Source organism: Sander lucioperca, chromosome 1, assembly GCF_008315115.2.
Source record: "Sander lucioperca isolate FBNREF2018 chromosome 1, SLUC_FBN_1.2, whole genome shotgun sequence".
NCBI classification, from domain to species: domain Eukaryota; kingdom Metazoa; phylum Chordata; class Actinopteri; order Perciformes; family Percidae; genus Sander; species Sander lucioperca.
The window spans coordinates 48,831,422-48,847,558 of record NC_050173.1 but is presented as its reverse complement, the minus strand read 5'-3'; the positions used below and the strand labels follow the sequence as shown (position 1 = coordinate 48,847,558).

General features: G+C 41.3%; 2 protein-coding genes across 3 annotated transcripts; one reads left to right on the top strand and one right to left on the bottom strand.

The window, feature by feature from the left end:
• Nucleotides 1-281: 281 nt before the first annotated feature.
• Nucleotides 282-3,059, top strand: insb (preproinsulin b). Its single transcript, XM_031302556.2, has 3 exons — nucleotides 282-624; nucleotides 1,940-2,142; nucleotides 2,774-3,059. Exons 2-3 carry the CDS (start codon nucleotides 1,953-1,955, stop codon nucleotides 2,917-2,919), a joined length of 336 nt encoding a protein of 111 aa, XP_031158416.1. The 5' UTR covers nucleotides 282-624; nucleotides 1,940-1,952; the 3' UTR covers nucleotides 2,920-3,059.
• A 215-nt stretch (nucleotides 3,060-3,274) lies between these two features.
• hmmr (hyaluronan-mediated motility receptor (RHAMM)) lies at nucleotides 3,275-15,870 on the bottom strand. 2 transcript variants are annotated; one of them, XM_031302563.2, is made up of 20 exons: nucleotides 15,658-15,869; nucleotides 15,297-15,395; nucleotides 15,120-15,196; nucleotides 14,917-14,994; nucleotides 12,800-12,988; nucleotides 11,995-12,081; nucleotides 11,748-11,859; nucleotides 11,565-11,630; nucleotides 10,318-10,391; nucleotides 10,150-10,220; nucleotides 9,348-9,694; nucleotides 9,089-9,237; nucleotides 8,489-8,703; nucleotides 7,204-7,320; nucleotides 6,923-7,090; nucleotides 6,153-6,830; nucleotides 5,981-6,053; nucleotides 4,142-4,318; nucleotides 3,879-4,032; nucleotides 3,275-3,716 (listed from the first exon to the last, which is right to left on the bottom strand). In XM_031302563.2, exons 1-20 carry the CDS (start codon nucleotides 15,701-15,703, stop codon nucleotides 3,700-3,702), a joined length of 2,994 nt encoding a protein of 997 aa, XP_031158423.1. In that variant the 5' UTR covers nucleotides 15,704-15,869; the 3' UTR covers nucleotides 3,275-3,699. The 2 variants fall into 2 exon arrangements, with proteins under 2 accessions (XP_031158423.1, XP_035861033.1); XM_036005140.1 differs by lacking the exons at nucleotides 6,923-7,090; nucleotides 7,204-7,320 and having other exon boundaries at nucleotides 15,658-15,870.
• Nucleotides 15,871-16,137: the final 267 nt, after the last annotated feature.

The window sequence follows — 16,137 nt, the reverse complement described above, 5'->3', positions numbered from 1 at the left end:
AGTGTAACCAATCATTCTTTGTATCGTGGCAACGAGTGTGCGACTATCTTTCCCTCATACCTTTATTCTACTTCATGACATTTCTTATAGTCAGAGTTGTTGTTTGTTTAAAAAAAAAATAATTCTAAGATGGATAGATAGATAGACTTCTCATTACTCATGCACAGAGCTCTACCTTAAAGCCACCACTAGTGGTCACTAAACAAGCCTGGAAGTGTCTCTAATCTACAGTATGTGATCAGAACATGACGCATTTGTCTTGTGTGAGAGCGTGTGAGAGCTTGTGAGAGGTGTCAGTCAGGACAGCACACAGCAGGGATTAAATTGGCCGTCTCCATCTGTGACTGCCATCCCTTAAATTTATCCCAACTCTGATGTTGGTTCCCACTCAGTTAAATGACTTAGTGCCACTCAAGAGCAGGATCAACATGCTTACGGGCCAGAGTGTTAATGAGAGGACCGAGCATTTCCCGCTGAGGCTGACAAAGGTCAGGTGCAGAGTTATAAAGGGGAAAGTTATACCTAGCCAGGTGGAGATTTTCTCTGTACCTTAATAGTCCTATAGGCCTAGCCTTTTCATTTGTAACAACCAACTGCTCTGCTGCACTGAAGCCTCAAACACAGGTAAGAAAGTTTCTCTGTATTCCCTTAAGATTTCAGCTTTTAAAATCGATGTGTATAATAACCAGGGATGAGAGTAAAGAGTCGCACGAGCTTGGGATACAGCCAAGGGGGATAGAGGAGTGGCGGGCCAGAAAGAGTGCTCTGCCAATGTAGTAATGCCTGGCACAGGTGCATTGTTAAAGACACTGTTAAAATGATTCATTTTCAATCCAATAGTCTGCAGTACACTATAAAATGTCCACAAAAGGTCTATATAGTTTCCAAATGACTGCTAAATATGTTTTTTCACCTTGAAACAGGAGCTGAACTTCCAACTCTGGTAAGTATACATCACAAATGGGATTTGACTAATGACAATTCTGTAATCTTGGCCAGATCATTCCCACTCTCACATTATAGCTGCTAAACCTGAGAGAGCACGGTGTGGAGTGCCCTTGTGGATACACTGACAGTATCCACGACGATGGTGTCGGGACATAGGCATTCTGTCTAGCTTGTAATAGATGGTGATAAACCTGGGAATTAAAATCAAATCAATAATCATTTATTGAACTCCTATGACTACAATAGGAGCTGTGTAGAAATAACATTAAACATAACCTAAAATGCGGTTTGTAAATATGAACAAAACACCAAAAAGATAACCTACAGTCCACCCTGGTAGAGTCTTGGGGCTGATTTTAACTTTAAACCAGCACTAAACCTATCCAATTAATTTAGACGTATCATTACCAGCTCACCCCAGTAAATAACTGATTGAAGTCAACCTAGGTCATCAAGATAAAAAAAATCTTTGCACTCATCACATTTCTTAATCTTTGACTTAGGCACAGTCTGTCAGCTTTAGAGATTTGAGTCAAATATCATCCAATGACTTTTCAGCAGACCTTGTGTCCTAGCGGCTTTTTCTTCCTGGTCTTTGATTTCCAATGAAATAATTAATTGTTCAGTTTTCTGCTTACTTCAAAGCTCTTATTTTGAGTTGGGGTATTGCTGCATGCCTTGAGTGTTTTTTGTCTGAGTTATACTCTCAAAGCCTGAAGCTATCTGGTAGAATTTCAAAGGAACATCGTAAAACATCTATATCTAAAGTTATTAAAATAAAGTGGTTTGTGATGCCCGAGTGTCATCAAGAAAAGGTCTTATCAAATTTGAACATCATTTCATCCTTTTAGCTTTCCCCCGCATCTCGAGGTATTAACTATTGATGGGTGGATTCAGTTCTACGGATTGTTTTTGAAACTTAGCAGAATAAAAATGGGATCAGATTTGTACCGTGTTCGGTGTAAACTTTTCTTTATGTGCTCTGTCCAAGAGGTCTCCCTCCTATGGCCAGGGTACTATGCATGGTGTCCATGCTGTTACTGCTGGTACTCTACTCTCCAGGGGTGTCCTCGGCCCCCAACCAGCACCTGTGTGGCTCCAGCCTGGTGGACGCCCTCTACTTCGTATGTGGAGAGCGGGGCTTTTTCTACAGGCCAAACCGACCCTACAAGCGAGATCTGGAGCATCTGCTCGGTAAGGCCACGTAACGCTTTAGACTCATTCTGTTTAACTTGTGTAAAATACGTTTTAAATGTCCCCTTAATGGTGGGAGTTCAGAAAGGAACAGTGTGACACTGGCCCCAACATGCCAGGCTGGCTTTGTGTCTCTGCATTCACTGCCCACCATGTTTAAAGTTCAGACTCAGTCTAATGAGAAAGCCAATTTGGATTCCAGCTGGAGGGAAAATATTTAGTGGTAACATGCTGGAAACTAAACGTATTTGTCCAAACCATCATTAGCGTGCAAAACCCATCTCAGGCCTCTTTTGAATTCAGTGGTGTGGCCAGGCTTTTGGTTTCATAATGTCGCTTTCCACATCTATGATGTGACAAATCCAATAACCCCAAACCTTGCGCAATCCCAAAATGGCTCATTACGTTATTTGGACGCTCAAACATTATCTCGATGGTTTGAAGTTAACTTTAGATATGTAAACTATGATAAACCACTGTTGGAGCTCCGTCATATCTCCTCTTGAAGTATAGATTAACAAGACTAAATGGATTGGGGAGATCAGATTACCTAGCCATTTAGGCTCCTGCCTAAGCAGCAGCAGCAGCAGGACTTAACACAGGGCTAAGGAAACTTTTTCCTCTTTAAAAGGGTTCCTGTCTACAAGGGCCAATCAGGCGCAGCGGCTGCGAGGTGCTCTGTCTGGCCGTGAAGAGCCCAAGGTGAAGAGAGGCATCGTGGAGCAGTGCTGCCATAAGCCATGCAGCATTTACCACCTGGAGGGCTACTGCAACTGACTCGCTACTCCACGACTAGCACCACTCATAGCTGGTAAAAAAAAAAAGTCAATTTCTGGTCCAATACTTGCTGGCTATGTCTTATCAATTGAAGGAAATAAAAGCTTCATGAACCATAACCCAAGGCTCCGTTCTGCAAAGATGTGAATGTGTGTTCTTTGTAGCGGGTATATAGTGTGGATGAAACGTGGGTTGTAATAGCCATTTGCTGCGCTCCAACCTGTGGCTGCAGTCCTACAGTGCTCTCTACTGGCTGAGGGCAGACATGACCGAGAACATCCAAGCACAAAAGGCTTTGTAAATAGCATTTTTTTTTTACATTTGGGGAGTAAAAGAAACCTCAGTAACACTTTTGTTTAACAAGAGTATTAAAATCTGTCTTTATTTACAAAGAAGAAATAGTTATTAAGAGCTATCCCACATGAAATAGTTACTGGTTCTGCAACCCTAACAATTGCTGAGAAAGTTAAAATGATAAAATCCCAAAACACATCTCATATTTTAATGCTGACTATGCTATTGTCCTCTGGACTGCTTTGTAGACTTGCTATCTACTACCTCATTATTTTCACACACTGCTTATGGACATAGTCTACTGCTAACATGTCTTTTTAAAATCAAAACCAGATACATACATACACTCTCTATGTAATAATTTGCCACAAAACGCTGTAAAAACCATTTAACAAAATTGACACAAAAAAAAAAAAAAAAAAAGTATTTCAAAGTCCAATAGAAATTCAATTTAGTTGTCACTTCTTGTCTGGCAGAACAGCTCCATTATGCATAATGATTTCCTGACAAAACAAACAAAGAATTAGGCTTCCACACAAATATCTTAGCAACTACATGAGGTGAAAATCGTCAACAGAAATCATATAACTGTTCAATTCTCATCACATCTTGTGTGTTCTGCCCCTATATACTGTAGGTTTAGGGTGTTGCAGTTTAGTACTCACCTTCTTTAAGAGATTCACTTCGCCTGTTCTCCTTGTCGTGTTGGAAAGCTTTGCTGGGATCAAACCTGCGGCGAGTAGAACCAGGGAGCTTTGACTTCAGCTGCTCGAGATCACTCTTCTGCCGGCTCACCTGGGACCGAAGCTTAGACACCTCCTACACACACACAGAGAAAAAAAATGGCGATGAAGTACAGGCACTCGGGACAGATGCAAAACGCATGGCTATGGTTTGGAAAGCAGTCAGTGTTGCTGGCATGGATCACCTGCTTTAGGGAGATATTCTCATCTTTCAGCTTCATCACATGTTTGATCTTCTGCTTCTGGTTCTGGTGGCCCAGCAGACGAGCATAGGCATCGGACAACTTGTTCAACTCCTCCTGGTTTGCTCCGTTTTCGTTGAGTAGCGCATTTCGCTCTGCTGCAAATGCATTGAGCTGCTCCTGTGGGCACACAGCAGCATTAATATTGAGAGGGGTTTCAACTCATCCGTTTATTTTAAAGGGGTGATAGAATGCAAAACCAATTTTACCTTGTGATAGTTGAATAACGACAGTTCGGTGGGTAAATAGGACATACATAGAAGCTCAAAATCCCATTGATACCCCTATCCTCTGCAGATCTCACATTTTGAAACTGCCGCTGAAAACGGGCAAATCTGAACAAAGCTGGAAGCTGACGTAAGCATCTCAACTCCTAGTCTTTGTCACGCCCCAACATTTGCATAGGCTCCACCACTGACCTGAGGTCAGCTTAGTCTTCTGAATCTAGCTAGGTCATGCAGATCTCCAGAGGTCCGCTATTTAATTACTAAATTCACTTCTGAGACTTTTTAATGCGAGAAATCAACTATGTAGAGGTCAAATATGGGCCGTTTTACGAAAATTGATGGCTAATTGCAAATTTTGTCCGACTGTGTGTGGCAGTTCAGCAGGAGCTCAGCAGGCTACGTGACAGCGGCCGGTGCTGCCTCGCCGTCCGGCGTGTCCTACTTCATAGACTCGCTGTGAGCTAGCTGGATCTCCATCACGAAGGGAAGCCCGCAGCGCTCCATACCCGCGCAAAGTCACCGGTTCTGGCTTACTGGACTACAAAATGCTGAGGCCCTGATGGAGCTCCAGGGCCTGCAGCTAGCCGCGATTCATAGGATTGAAGGGACAGTAGCAGCTAACGAAACCCCTAGCTAATGTTCACAAAAATGCATTAAATTGAAATCGGACACCATTGTTAGAGACCTTGGGGTATATGTTATATAAGTGGCGTGACGAAATTCAAACTGTAAATATACTTTAATTATGCCGAAAGTGAAGCTAACTAGCTAGCCGCGATCTGTAAACATAGTAGTCCAGCAGGCGAGAAACGGTGACTTTCACTGGGTATGGAGGTTGCCGCTTTCTCGTCAGACTGTGTGGAGCTCCTAGCTAAACTCCGACACGTCTTACCAAATTTGCAATTAGCCATCAATGTTTGTAAAACGGCCCATATTTGAGCTTTATATAGTTGATTTCTCGCATAAAAAAAGTCTCAGAAGTGAATTTAATAACGAAATAGCCCGACAAACAATGTATAACTTTGCAGTGTCTGAAATATGAGACCTGCTGTCTCGTCTCCAATGTGTTTCTATGGGGTTCGCTCAAACCAATCAGCGCGCAGCTCATCTAAATATTCATGAGCATACCATATTTGGAAGAAAAGCTCTTGTTACAAATAGAGCCATATTCACAGGGTAGTTAAGGACCCATAGAACAGCCCAACCAATGTTACATACCCTAATAGGAGACCTTAAGGAACAGTGTAAAATACCCTATATAATCATTCTATCACCCCTTTAACCAAAGCCTGCATGAATTGATTGATTTGGCCACTTGGGGGCAGCGCAACAAGGTGTAAACGAAACACTAACATACAGCTGGAGACAAGGTTGATGAGAGCAGTGAAACTGCATCCAAACAGTTTACGCTGAGTGGAACTGTACGGGTGAGAATTATCACCACAATGGACACCTTTCACTTTACACATAAAAATATTGATTAGTGCAGCTTTAATGAAAGATGATCTGGACTATTCAGAGATTTCAAATTCTAACTGATGTAGAAATGACTGACCTGGAAGGGCCTGACTTTTGTAAACAGCTCCTCATATTGTTTCCTCCAGTGTTCTGTCTCTGAACTCTGGGAGCTTAGAGGAAAGGAATGATGAGTTAAAATGTGCAACTGTAAAAAACTAAAATCACACAAACACACACAAAAAAAAAAAAAAAAATCACATCTTGTTCACCTTTGGAGTTTTTGTCGCTGCTCCTCCATCTCCCACTGCAGTGTCACCTTTTCCTGAGTCAGAACTTGCACCTGCTCCTGCAGAGCACGGCTGTCTTGTCTCTGCTCTTCCAACTCGCGCCGCAAAGCTCGGGTCTTCTCCTCCATGAGGTCTATTTGGGCCTGGAAGCTCAGACCCCCTTGCCCAACCTCATCCAGACGAGATTGAAGCCAACTCCTGTCCTGATCTGCCATGTTTAGTTGGTTTTCAAGAGCAAGCGTGGCCTGCTCTTTGAGTTCTGCTTGAGACAGGAGACTCTTGTTTTCCCCGTTGACTCTGTGAAGCTCTGCCTGTAGTCGGAGCGCCTCTGACCTGACCTGCTGGTGGTCTTCTCTTGCAGCCTCCAATGCTGCCCTTTCCTCCTGAAGGGCTGTCTGGATTTTAACTCTCTCTTCTCTTTCATGTTGGAGTTGTTCCAGTAATGCCCCTTTTTCCTGGCTGACCTCCTCGAGCAGTTTCCGGCCTTTTTCCTTTTCATTCTGGAGCAGAATTACACCCTGACCTCTCTGTTCCTCTAGTTGCCCCAGTTCCTCTTCTCTCTCCCACTGTAGCTGATGGATCAGGGCAGCGTGGCTCGCCTCCAGTGCCTTTATCTCCTCATCTTTTTGTGCAAGGCGCGTCTGCACCTCCAGCAACTTTCTGTCAAGTCGAGGAAGAAAGGGGAATATAAGAAACGGGGGGAAAGTGACAAGTTATTTCTATGCAGACTCCAAGTGAATTTCGAAGCGTACCTTGAATTCTCCTCCCTGGCTTTGGCTTCAGCTAACTGCCGCTCCTGCTGCTCCTCTAACCCCTCCTTCACTCTGTTGACCTCCTCCTCTTTCTGCTGCATCACTCTCTCCACCTCCGCTTCCAGGTCTTTCTGTCTTCCCTCTGCTCCCCGCAGAGCCTGTTTGGCGCTAAAAAAGTAAGACAAGGAGCCTGTGACGCTCACATATTGACTGAATGTTGACCTAAACACAAACATGAATCCAACTCACATTGCAGGAATACTGACAACTGGAGCGCTCACCTGTCCAGCTCTGTGACAATGACTCCCATCTTGCTCAGTGAGTTTGTGTGTGCCTCCTGGAGTTCTGTCATGGCTGCTAAATGCTCCTCTTTTAAGGATGCCACGTCATTGCTCTTACTAAAAATGACAAGCACACAGTTTTGATGTGTATGTATTTTGGCGTTACTGATACAAGCATCATAAGATTACCATTTCCACTTCTTTTATTTTGGTACCATTTTCTCAATTTATTCTCTCTCTCTCTCTCTCTCTCACAAAATGTTACATTTTGTGAAATACTGGTCCCGTCAATACATCAATACAAAATCTGAAAGTCTTTTAACTCAGCAGACACAATTGGCCGATTCATTAGAGAGCTGATCGAGACAAACTGAATTAAAAAAAGAATGTCATTTTACAAGCAATAATTCAAACATTATCTGGTTCCTAGCTTCTCAAATGAGACAATTTGCTTGTCATGTATGATGGTAAACATAATATCTTGGGCTTCTGGACTGCTGGTTGGCATTTCATAGATTAAACAATTAATCGAGTAATCCAGAAAATAACTGACAAATGAATTGATAATTAAATTTTAGTTGCAGCTGTAGGTGTACATCAAAAAGACAAATTGTTCAAATGCAGCAAAAAATGTTTGTTGAGCGGCATGCCTACTACTTGGAGAATAACTCTGTACGTTATGGGGTTCTTTTGTAAGTGCAGTGAGGAGGACAACGTTTTCTGTCAAAACATCTCATCCAGAGTTTCTGCAGGTTTCACTAAGTCTAATTGAAGACTTTTTAGGACCATTATGAATGAAATTTAAGACCTTTATCACAGCATCAACTAAGCCCTAAATTAATTTTTTTCAAGCCAAGTACAGCTAAACTTGCACTTCCCCATAGCTGAAGAATAACATCTGTTTTATGTCTGTGGTACAACCCGAAAGAGACTCGCGCCAATAACACAAAAGCTGATTGGCTGCAATATAGGTAGCATTTTGGTCTCATTTGTAGTCGTAATACAGCAAAATTATATTTGGACTAGCGAAAAAAAGAAAGAAGTACAAGACTACGGAATTAAAAAAAGAGAGCATTAGAGGTAGCGTTGTATGGACATAGGAAAATTAAGACTGTTGCTTTGTAGCAACTCATTTGACAATGACTTGAATGTAACGGACAATCATTAATATCAAAAAGTTACGCACTAAAACTTTAAGGCCTAAAGTTTTGATTTTGAAATATTAGACTTTTTAAGAGCCTGCGGAAACCCTGCTCCTTAGTATGCTTAGCCTTTGGTTGCTCACCTCTCCAACAGTGCGCTGGTATCACTCAGCTGTCTCTTCAGCTCTGTGTTTTCCTCCTGCAGCCTCTCGGCCGCCTCCTGCCTCTGACGCTCCTGCTCCTCCAGGACGGCGAGCTCTCCCAGCACCTCCTCCATCTCCTCCTTCAGCTGCCTCAGCCGCTCCTCAGACTCCTCCCTCTCCTGCTCCACCAGCACAGACAGCGAGTCCACCAGGGCCTGCAGAGGACAGGAAAAGAGTCAGTCACGGCTTATGTCATCCTGCACTGAATCGAAAAAGAATGTGCCATGTAGGGCTGTGCAAAATTGTATTTGCGATTATGATTTTGGCTCCTAATGATCACAAAAACGATTATGTTGCACATTATGTTTTGCAAGCAAACTTATTTTGTCATGTGTTCTGAATGGAAAGTATGAAGGGAAATTTCAGTTCTAGGTGTTTTCAATGTTGATTTGTTTGTTTTTCAATTTCAATAATTGCAACATCTTTCCAAAAGTCAACGAGGAAGCGTGCTAAGTAATTGTGATTTCAATATTGCCCAATTATGATTTTATTTCCATAATCGAGCAGCCCTAATGCCATGTGAGACAACGCGCGCGTAACCTTTTCTTTCGTCAGTTCCTCAGTAAGAGCAGCGTGTTCTAGCCCGAGCTGAATCTCTCTCTTTTTCTCGTCTCTTTTAGCTTCCTTTAGTAAGATGAGCTCTTTTTTTAACTCCTCCACTCTCCTTATCCCCTCCTCCTGAGTCTTGCCTAAAAAGAAAAAAAGAAGAAAAAAATAACCACACAATTCATGCATCATATAACCGTCAATTATTTCTGCAATTTAAGTCAATGTTGCAACGGGATCTTGGCGAACATACTTCTCTCTTCCTCAGAGAACAGACACCTCTGTTCCAGATGTGCCACTCTCTCGTCCAGCTCCTTCTCCGTCCGTCTGAGCACCTCTCTCAGGCGAGCCAGTTCTGCCTCCTGCTGTCGAACAGTCGCCTGAGACTCTTGGACTTCTTGGTTGGCCGAGTCCAGTTGCTCCTCCATGTCACTCACTGACCTTTGTGAAGACTTCAGCTCCAGCTCCTGGTGCTCCAGCCTCTTCTCCACTTTCACTAAAGCATCTTTAGACACCTGCAGCTCTTGTTGGAGTTGCTGGGCCTCCTCCTCTTTTTGTCCCAGCACATACTGGATGGTTTCTAGCTCCGTCTCTAGTTGCCTGTGGGAAAGTGGCAGGTGAGTAGGGATGTAACGATACACTCAACTCATGATTCAATTCACGATTTTAAGTTCACGATACAATTCTCAGGATATTTTTTTTAACAGAATGAGCTGCAGACAAATGACTGAAAAATTTAAAATTCCTTTATTTATATAAACTGTGCAAAACAGATTTTCAAAATCAACCTCTTATCAAAAGGGACACTGAAATTGTATTTCATGTTAAATAACAAAAATTAAATAAAAATGAATAAATAGATTTCTAAAACAAATCCCACATCAAGATAACTAAAATAGAAAGAAATGTCTTCAAATAAATTAACTAAGAAGACATAGTGACGTCTGAAGTCAAACAAGTGAAATCTAAAGTAGATCACGCCCTAGGCTGTTTAAAAACTGCATCGCGATGCTGAGAGCTAAACTTGCTTGAAGGGACCATTAGCATGTACTTACTTCACTTTCTCCATTTGAGAACCAGCAACAGTGTTCTCCTGTGTCTTCTCTCGGAGTTTCAAACGGAGATCCTAAGAACACACAAACAGGGCAAGTGTGTTTTTAACAAAGTCTGAATAAAATATGTCCACCTTTTGTAAGAATTGTTCTTACAAGCTAAGTTTATACCTGGATCTGGTCGTTGGCTGCATCTAGGTATCCCTGCACGATACTGATCTCCTCCCTCAGCTCCCGTATCACAGCTGGAAAAAAATAACACAGAATTATGGGTGGTAGGATAAGGAAGCAAACCCACAAACTCACGCAGGAACACCGTTACCTATAACCTATGATGTGAATTTGTACATTAAGGGACATCCATACATCTAAGGCCCACATATACTAGCTTTTTTACAATGCGTACGAGTAGTCAAGCGGCGGCGTGAACGGCGTTGTTTACATACTTGCCTGCGTACTTTGCGTTCCTTGGCTTGAGTGTGGAACAGCTGCTGACCTGCCTGTCCGATGATATGCTGCCCCCACGTTCATGTGCTGAATTGCATCTTGCGGATGCATAGCGTTAATTTCTGAAGACGGGCACAACCTACGCTCCAAAGGAACGCAGGATATGCATGGCAGCTATCTTACGTACGCAAGCGCGTAATTAAAACGAAGTATATCTGGGCCTTTAAAGTGCACAAGGCTGAACCTGGCAACTATTCCAGGATTCTTTTTTTCTAGAAGCAATGGGTAAACACAACTAAGTGTGTGTAGGGATGTCCCTATGGCTCTGTATTGGATTGGAGTCGATATGGGCATTTTTTACTGATCGGGGATCGGCAGTCACTAGGGGTGCACGATTCAGAAAATGTCACGATTCGATACCGATTCTTAGGCTCAAGATTCGATTAAAAATAGATTTGATTCAAAAACGATTCTCGATTAAAAAAACGATTCACAGTATGTAAATGTAGTTACTTTTCCCATGTGATTGCAGTAGACATACAATAAAACAATAAAAAATATGAATTGATTTTTGGAATTCTATGAAACGATTTTGAATCGGTAGAGCTTGAATCGTGATACGAATGTGAATTGATTTTTTTGCACACCCCTAGCAGTCACCCTGATCACTTTACTCTGATCATTTACGTCAGCTGAGCACAATTTCTGGCAGAACGTAAACCCGCAAGTAACTTGGCATTACACATTAACATGACAAAAATGTCAGCAGTGTGGAAGTATTTTAAACTAGAAAGTGAAAACAGTCCAAAATCCACTTGCAATATCTGCAATATGATCGTTTCGCGTTGAAGTATCGGATCGAGACTCGGTATCGGCAAATATTCAATATTTAAAAAAAATTAATAAATAAATCACATCGGGGGCCAAAAAAGTGTGTCGAGAAAAAAGCAGGCCATACACACAGAACTCACCATGCAATCTAGCATTCTCATTCTCCAGCTCTTCATTTTGGGTTTTGGTCACTTGGTGAAGGTCCTCTGTTAAAAAGGTAAAAATCAAAGTACAGCCCTGGTTAATTAATAAACGTTTATTCTTCTATAGATGTAAGCATGTGTGTCTCATTAGTAGCACTATCTGTTGCTGTTAAATCTTACCCAAGTCTTTGTTCCTGTCCTTCAGAGCAGCACCAGTAGCTCTGGCAGCTTGGAGGTCCGTTTCCAGCACCTTCACTTGGCCTTCAGTGTTAATCTGCAGTACATTTAACTCCTGGACACAAACACACACTATACATAAGCATCAGCATCTACTGCGGATAAAAATGTGATTAGCTATTAGCTGTGATTAAACCAATAGAGGATTATTTACTAAGTAATAAAGAAAGTATGTGTACACCAGTTATACCTTGTTTTTAACATCCACTGTGTTCCTGGCCTCCATTAACTCCATGGTTAGAGAATTGATTTTCTTCTTTGTAGTGTCAGCAGAAACCTAAAAAAAAACATGTACACCGTCATACTTTTCATGCAGCACTGCTAAGAAATTATTTTAGAACCTAAGACATTCATATCAAGGTGTAATCAAGAAAGGATTTCTAAAATACACTAAATACGAAAATTAGGGCTGGGACATATGCGTTTGTCCCAATTTGATTCTTTCATGATACATGGGTGCCTATTCGATTTGTACTGCGATTTTCATTCATTGCGATTCGATAGTATTGCGATTTTCTTTTCCTTCTTAAACAAAAACAAAAGTTGAATAATTCACTTCTAGAGACAATGTACCATGAGACATTTCTAAAAACAAAGTGTTTTCTAAGAAGAATGTGCATCACATGTCAGTAAGTCTGACATTTATTTCATTTGTAAAGCAGTACATAATAATGTATTTGTTTTTTAGTTCCCCTGGGAGAAGAAAGCCAGACGAAGTTTCAATATGCACTTGTATAATGACAATAAAGGTTCTATCTATCCAACATGGATTTTCTGCTTTCGGTCTGTTCTGCTGGAAACGGATATGATGTAGTCGCCGTTGGTGGTACAGTATAAACAGAAAATATTTAGGTGAATCATTGATAGAATAAAGAATAAAAAATTGATTCTAGGGAAAAGAATCCATTTTAAAAATCATCGCAAAAATAAAATCACGATACGTACGATTTTCAAATTTCCCCCCCACCCCTAGTAAACATCAAAAGAAAGCACACCTTGTTTTTTAGGAACTCGTTGACTTTCTTGAGCTCAGCCCGCTGTCTGTCCAGGGTGGCGACATTGGCAGCCAGGCCCGTCTTCTCCCTGACTGCAGCCAGCAGCTTGGCCTCAGCCTTCTTCAGCTCGTCTTCCAGAGCCAACAGGCGGCGGTCCTGCTCCCCTCGCTGCTGAACCAGAGACCTTATCTGGATGGAAACAAAGAGACGCTTATTACTTCAACATCTACAGTAATATTAGGAACAATGGCCTCCCCCCTCTGAGTGTTACACGCTTAAGAGTGTCAAAACTGGACTCACAGCATTTATTCCCACATCATATCTCAATATTCTTGGACAATTGTGTACAATAATTTGTCAGTTACATGTGCAACATCTGTTATTCACTGCTGTTACTTATATTAACACTAGAGGTCGACCGATTTTTGGCATTTTTTACATAATCGACATCGGCCGATATCAGAGTATATTAAGCCCATTGTCAGCAATAACGCGTTAATCGTGATGCAATTAAGGGCCGAGGATAATGCGTTAATTTTTTTTTTATCGCATGCCGCCATTTTTTTTTTTCATTTTTATTATTTCATTTTATTTTACACTTCACTCGGCTTTGCGTGGTGCCTAACAGGCTACTATTTTGACCCTTTGCAGCACCGTTACTTATCATCAAGCTGCCACTTCCTCCTAACACATCCTGCTGCTGCAGGCTGCAGCATGATGGAGAAACACAGCAGCAATGACTCTGAATGGAGCTTTTTATTTTCCAAAACTCCCGGACGGCTCGTAGACAAGTCGAAAGCCATATGCACATTGTGTAAAGCCAAATTTAATAAATTTAATCACCGAAGCACGTCAAGCTTGAGCTACCACCTACAGAGCTAAGCATAGTAGTACAGTTAACTGGAGAGTGCTACTAGTTGCTGACCTGTTGATGAAACCAAATCCAAAAAAATTACTACAGCTCTTGCGAAATGGGTGGCAACTAACTGCAGACCTGTCAGCATCGTAGAGGACTCGAGTCTTAAAGACTACAGTTGGCATGTTCTGACCGTCTCATACATTGCCGTCGAGGGGGACAGTAGTTTCACCACACACAGCCTGTATGACACGGAGGAAGCAGCCACACTGGAACTGCTGCAGAGTGCAAACACTCTCATTAACCAGTGATCACTGAACATCAGTGAGTAATCAACATTATTTAGAAGTTACTAAACACTATATTGACTCTAGATTCAAATGTGTGACTAGATTCACACATTTTCTTTTGTTTACAGTAAATAAATAAATAATAAAAACGAATACAAATCTTAAAGTCAAGTTCATAAAGTAACTTTCTTTGCATTCATTTGATTCCCAATCAAGATCAACTGGTAAGAATTGCTTTCCATTGTTAATATGTACTTAAAAACAGTTCTGAAATGCAAAATAATAGAATTTTAATCATGTGATAAACCCTAACCCTAACCCTAACCCTAACCCGATTAATCGCAATTAACTATAGAAATTCAGCGATTAATCGTGATTAAGAAAAAAAAATTCATTTGACAGCACTAATTTTTAATTTAAGTATACAAGTGCAGATTGGTGAAGTGTTCAATACATGTTTTTGTTGAGAAATTTTGTGTATCTTAAGTAATTATTAGTGTTACACTTTATCTTTCAAATAGAGGTTTAAAAACAAGCACATATCGGCCAAAATAAATCGCCAGCATTTATCGGTCGGCTGACCCTGATTTCTAAAGATCGGCATCGGCCAGAGAAAATCCCATATCGGTCGACCTCTAATTAACACTGTACTTATTTATGTTTGTACTGTATTTATGTTCACACTGCACTACAGTACAATTATGTACAATCCATTGTTTTGGAAAATCTTTTTAGTCTAATTTTACTTTTTGACCTAATCTCACTTTGCTTAACGTTTCTATCTTACTGTAGCTATGTTACTATATACACTTATTGATTCGCTCTTTTCTTACTACTTTTTAACCTTAACATTTGACTGTGAGCAACTGCAACTAAACAATTTCCCTGAGGGGATCGATAACGTACTCTGATTCTGATATGTGGTTAGTTTGTAGCACAAATGTTCCTTTGATGAAGTGTACGTTAGTTACCTCTTTCTCTAGGAGTTGTTGCTGCTTCCTTTCCATGGTCATCACGGCATTCTTCTTCTTTACACTTGAACCTTCAACCTATACACACGACATCAGTTAGTTTAGGTTAGTTTTATGACAGGAGCAGATGTTAGACTGGCAGGTCGGTTACTGAGGAGACATATGATTGGCGTTGTTACATGATGAAATAAAATACAACTTACAAGACCGTCGACCGACATAGTCCTACGGACAGGTGACACCATGAAACTTCTGGAGGGCGATGGTGGTGGCATAGCGGCTGAATACGCACATAATGAAAATACGTGGCACAAAACGTTATGCTTTAGATAAATTTATTTTTATTTCCTTGTTGCATTATGCTTATAAAATGTACCCACCTGCCTTGACAAGTCTGAATCGATCAGATTTGTCGAAGGAAGCAGCTCCCTTCAGGTCCCCAGGTTTGATCTCATAGGACCCCGGTGGAGGGGCACAACCTTCGGCCAATAGCACAATGTTAGCCACCGTTGTTGGTTTAACGTTAAACATGTAAAGACCCTAGTTCATGTTTGTTTTAGCAATTACAGTTAACGTTAACGGTAACTTAACTTACCTAGCTAACGTTAACGTTAACGTTACACATATCAGCTAACGTCAAACACAAGCTAACGTTAACGTTACTTAACTACCGTTGACTAACTTGAGTGGATAATTTGCCAATATGCTAACGTTAATAGCTCGCGTTTGAATGTCACTTACCTACGTCCTCGTTGAACCTTTTCAACGGGGCTCTTGAAAAAGACATTTTAATCTTCCGTGCGTTCGCCTCACTATTTTTGAATTTCCAACCGTAAAGGCTGCAGTGGAGCAGCTCCCACACACAAAAAAGATTCACGCCTTCACCGCTGAAATTTCAAAATAACGTCAAATGTACGTTTACGTGCGTGTGGCCAATAGGCAGCGAGTCCTGGATGACGCTGTCCCTCCCTTTTACAGCCATGCTTCCATCCTTGTAGTCTTCATATTTTTGCTATCTGGTGTGTGTCATAGATGTATTGTGTGTGTGTGTGTGTGTGTGTGTGTGTGTGTGTGTGTGTGTGTGTGTGTGTGTGTGTGTGTGTGTGTGTGTGTGTGTGCAAAATCCATGTATGGAAGTATTTGTAATATTTACTATCCATCCATAGATTAATATTTAACCGCTTTAGCCTTCTTACATTGGGCGAGAGTTAATTCATACTG

Coding starts and splice junctions, on each gene's coding strand:
- insb (XM_031302556.2), top strand. CDS start 1,953: ATGGCCAGGGTACTATGCATGGTGTCCATGCTGTTACTGCTGGTACTC. Junction 2,143..2,773: donor AGATCTGGAGCATCTGCTCG/GTAAGGCCACGT, acceptor CCTCTTTAAAAG/GGTTCCTGTCTACAAGGGCC.
- hmmr (XM_031302563.2), bottom strand. CDS start 15,703: ATGTCTTTTTCAAGAGCCCCGTTGAAAAGGTTCAACGAGGACGTAG. Junction 6,831..6,922: donor GCCAGGGAGGAGAATTCAAG/GTACGCTTCGAA, acceptor TCGACTTGACAG/AAAGTTGCTGGAGGTGCAGA. Junction 6,054..6,152: donor CAGCGACAAAAACTCCAAAG/GTGAACAAGATG, acceptor CTTTCCTCTAAG/CTCCCAGAGTTCAGAGACAG.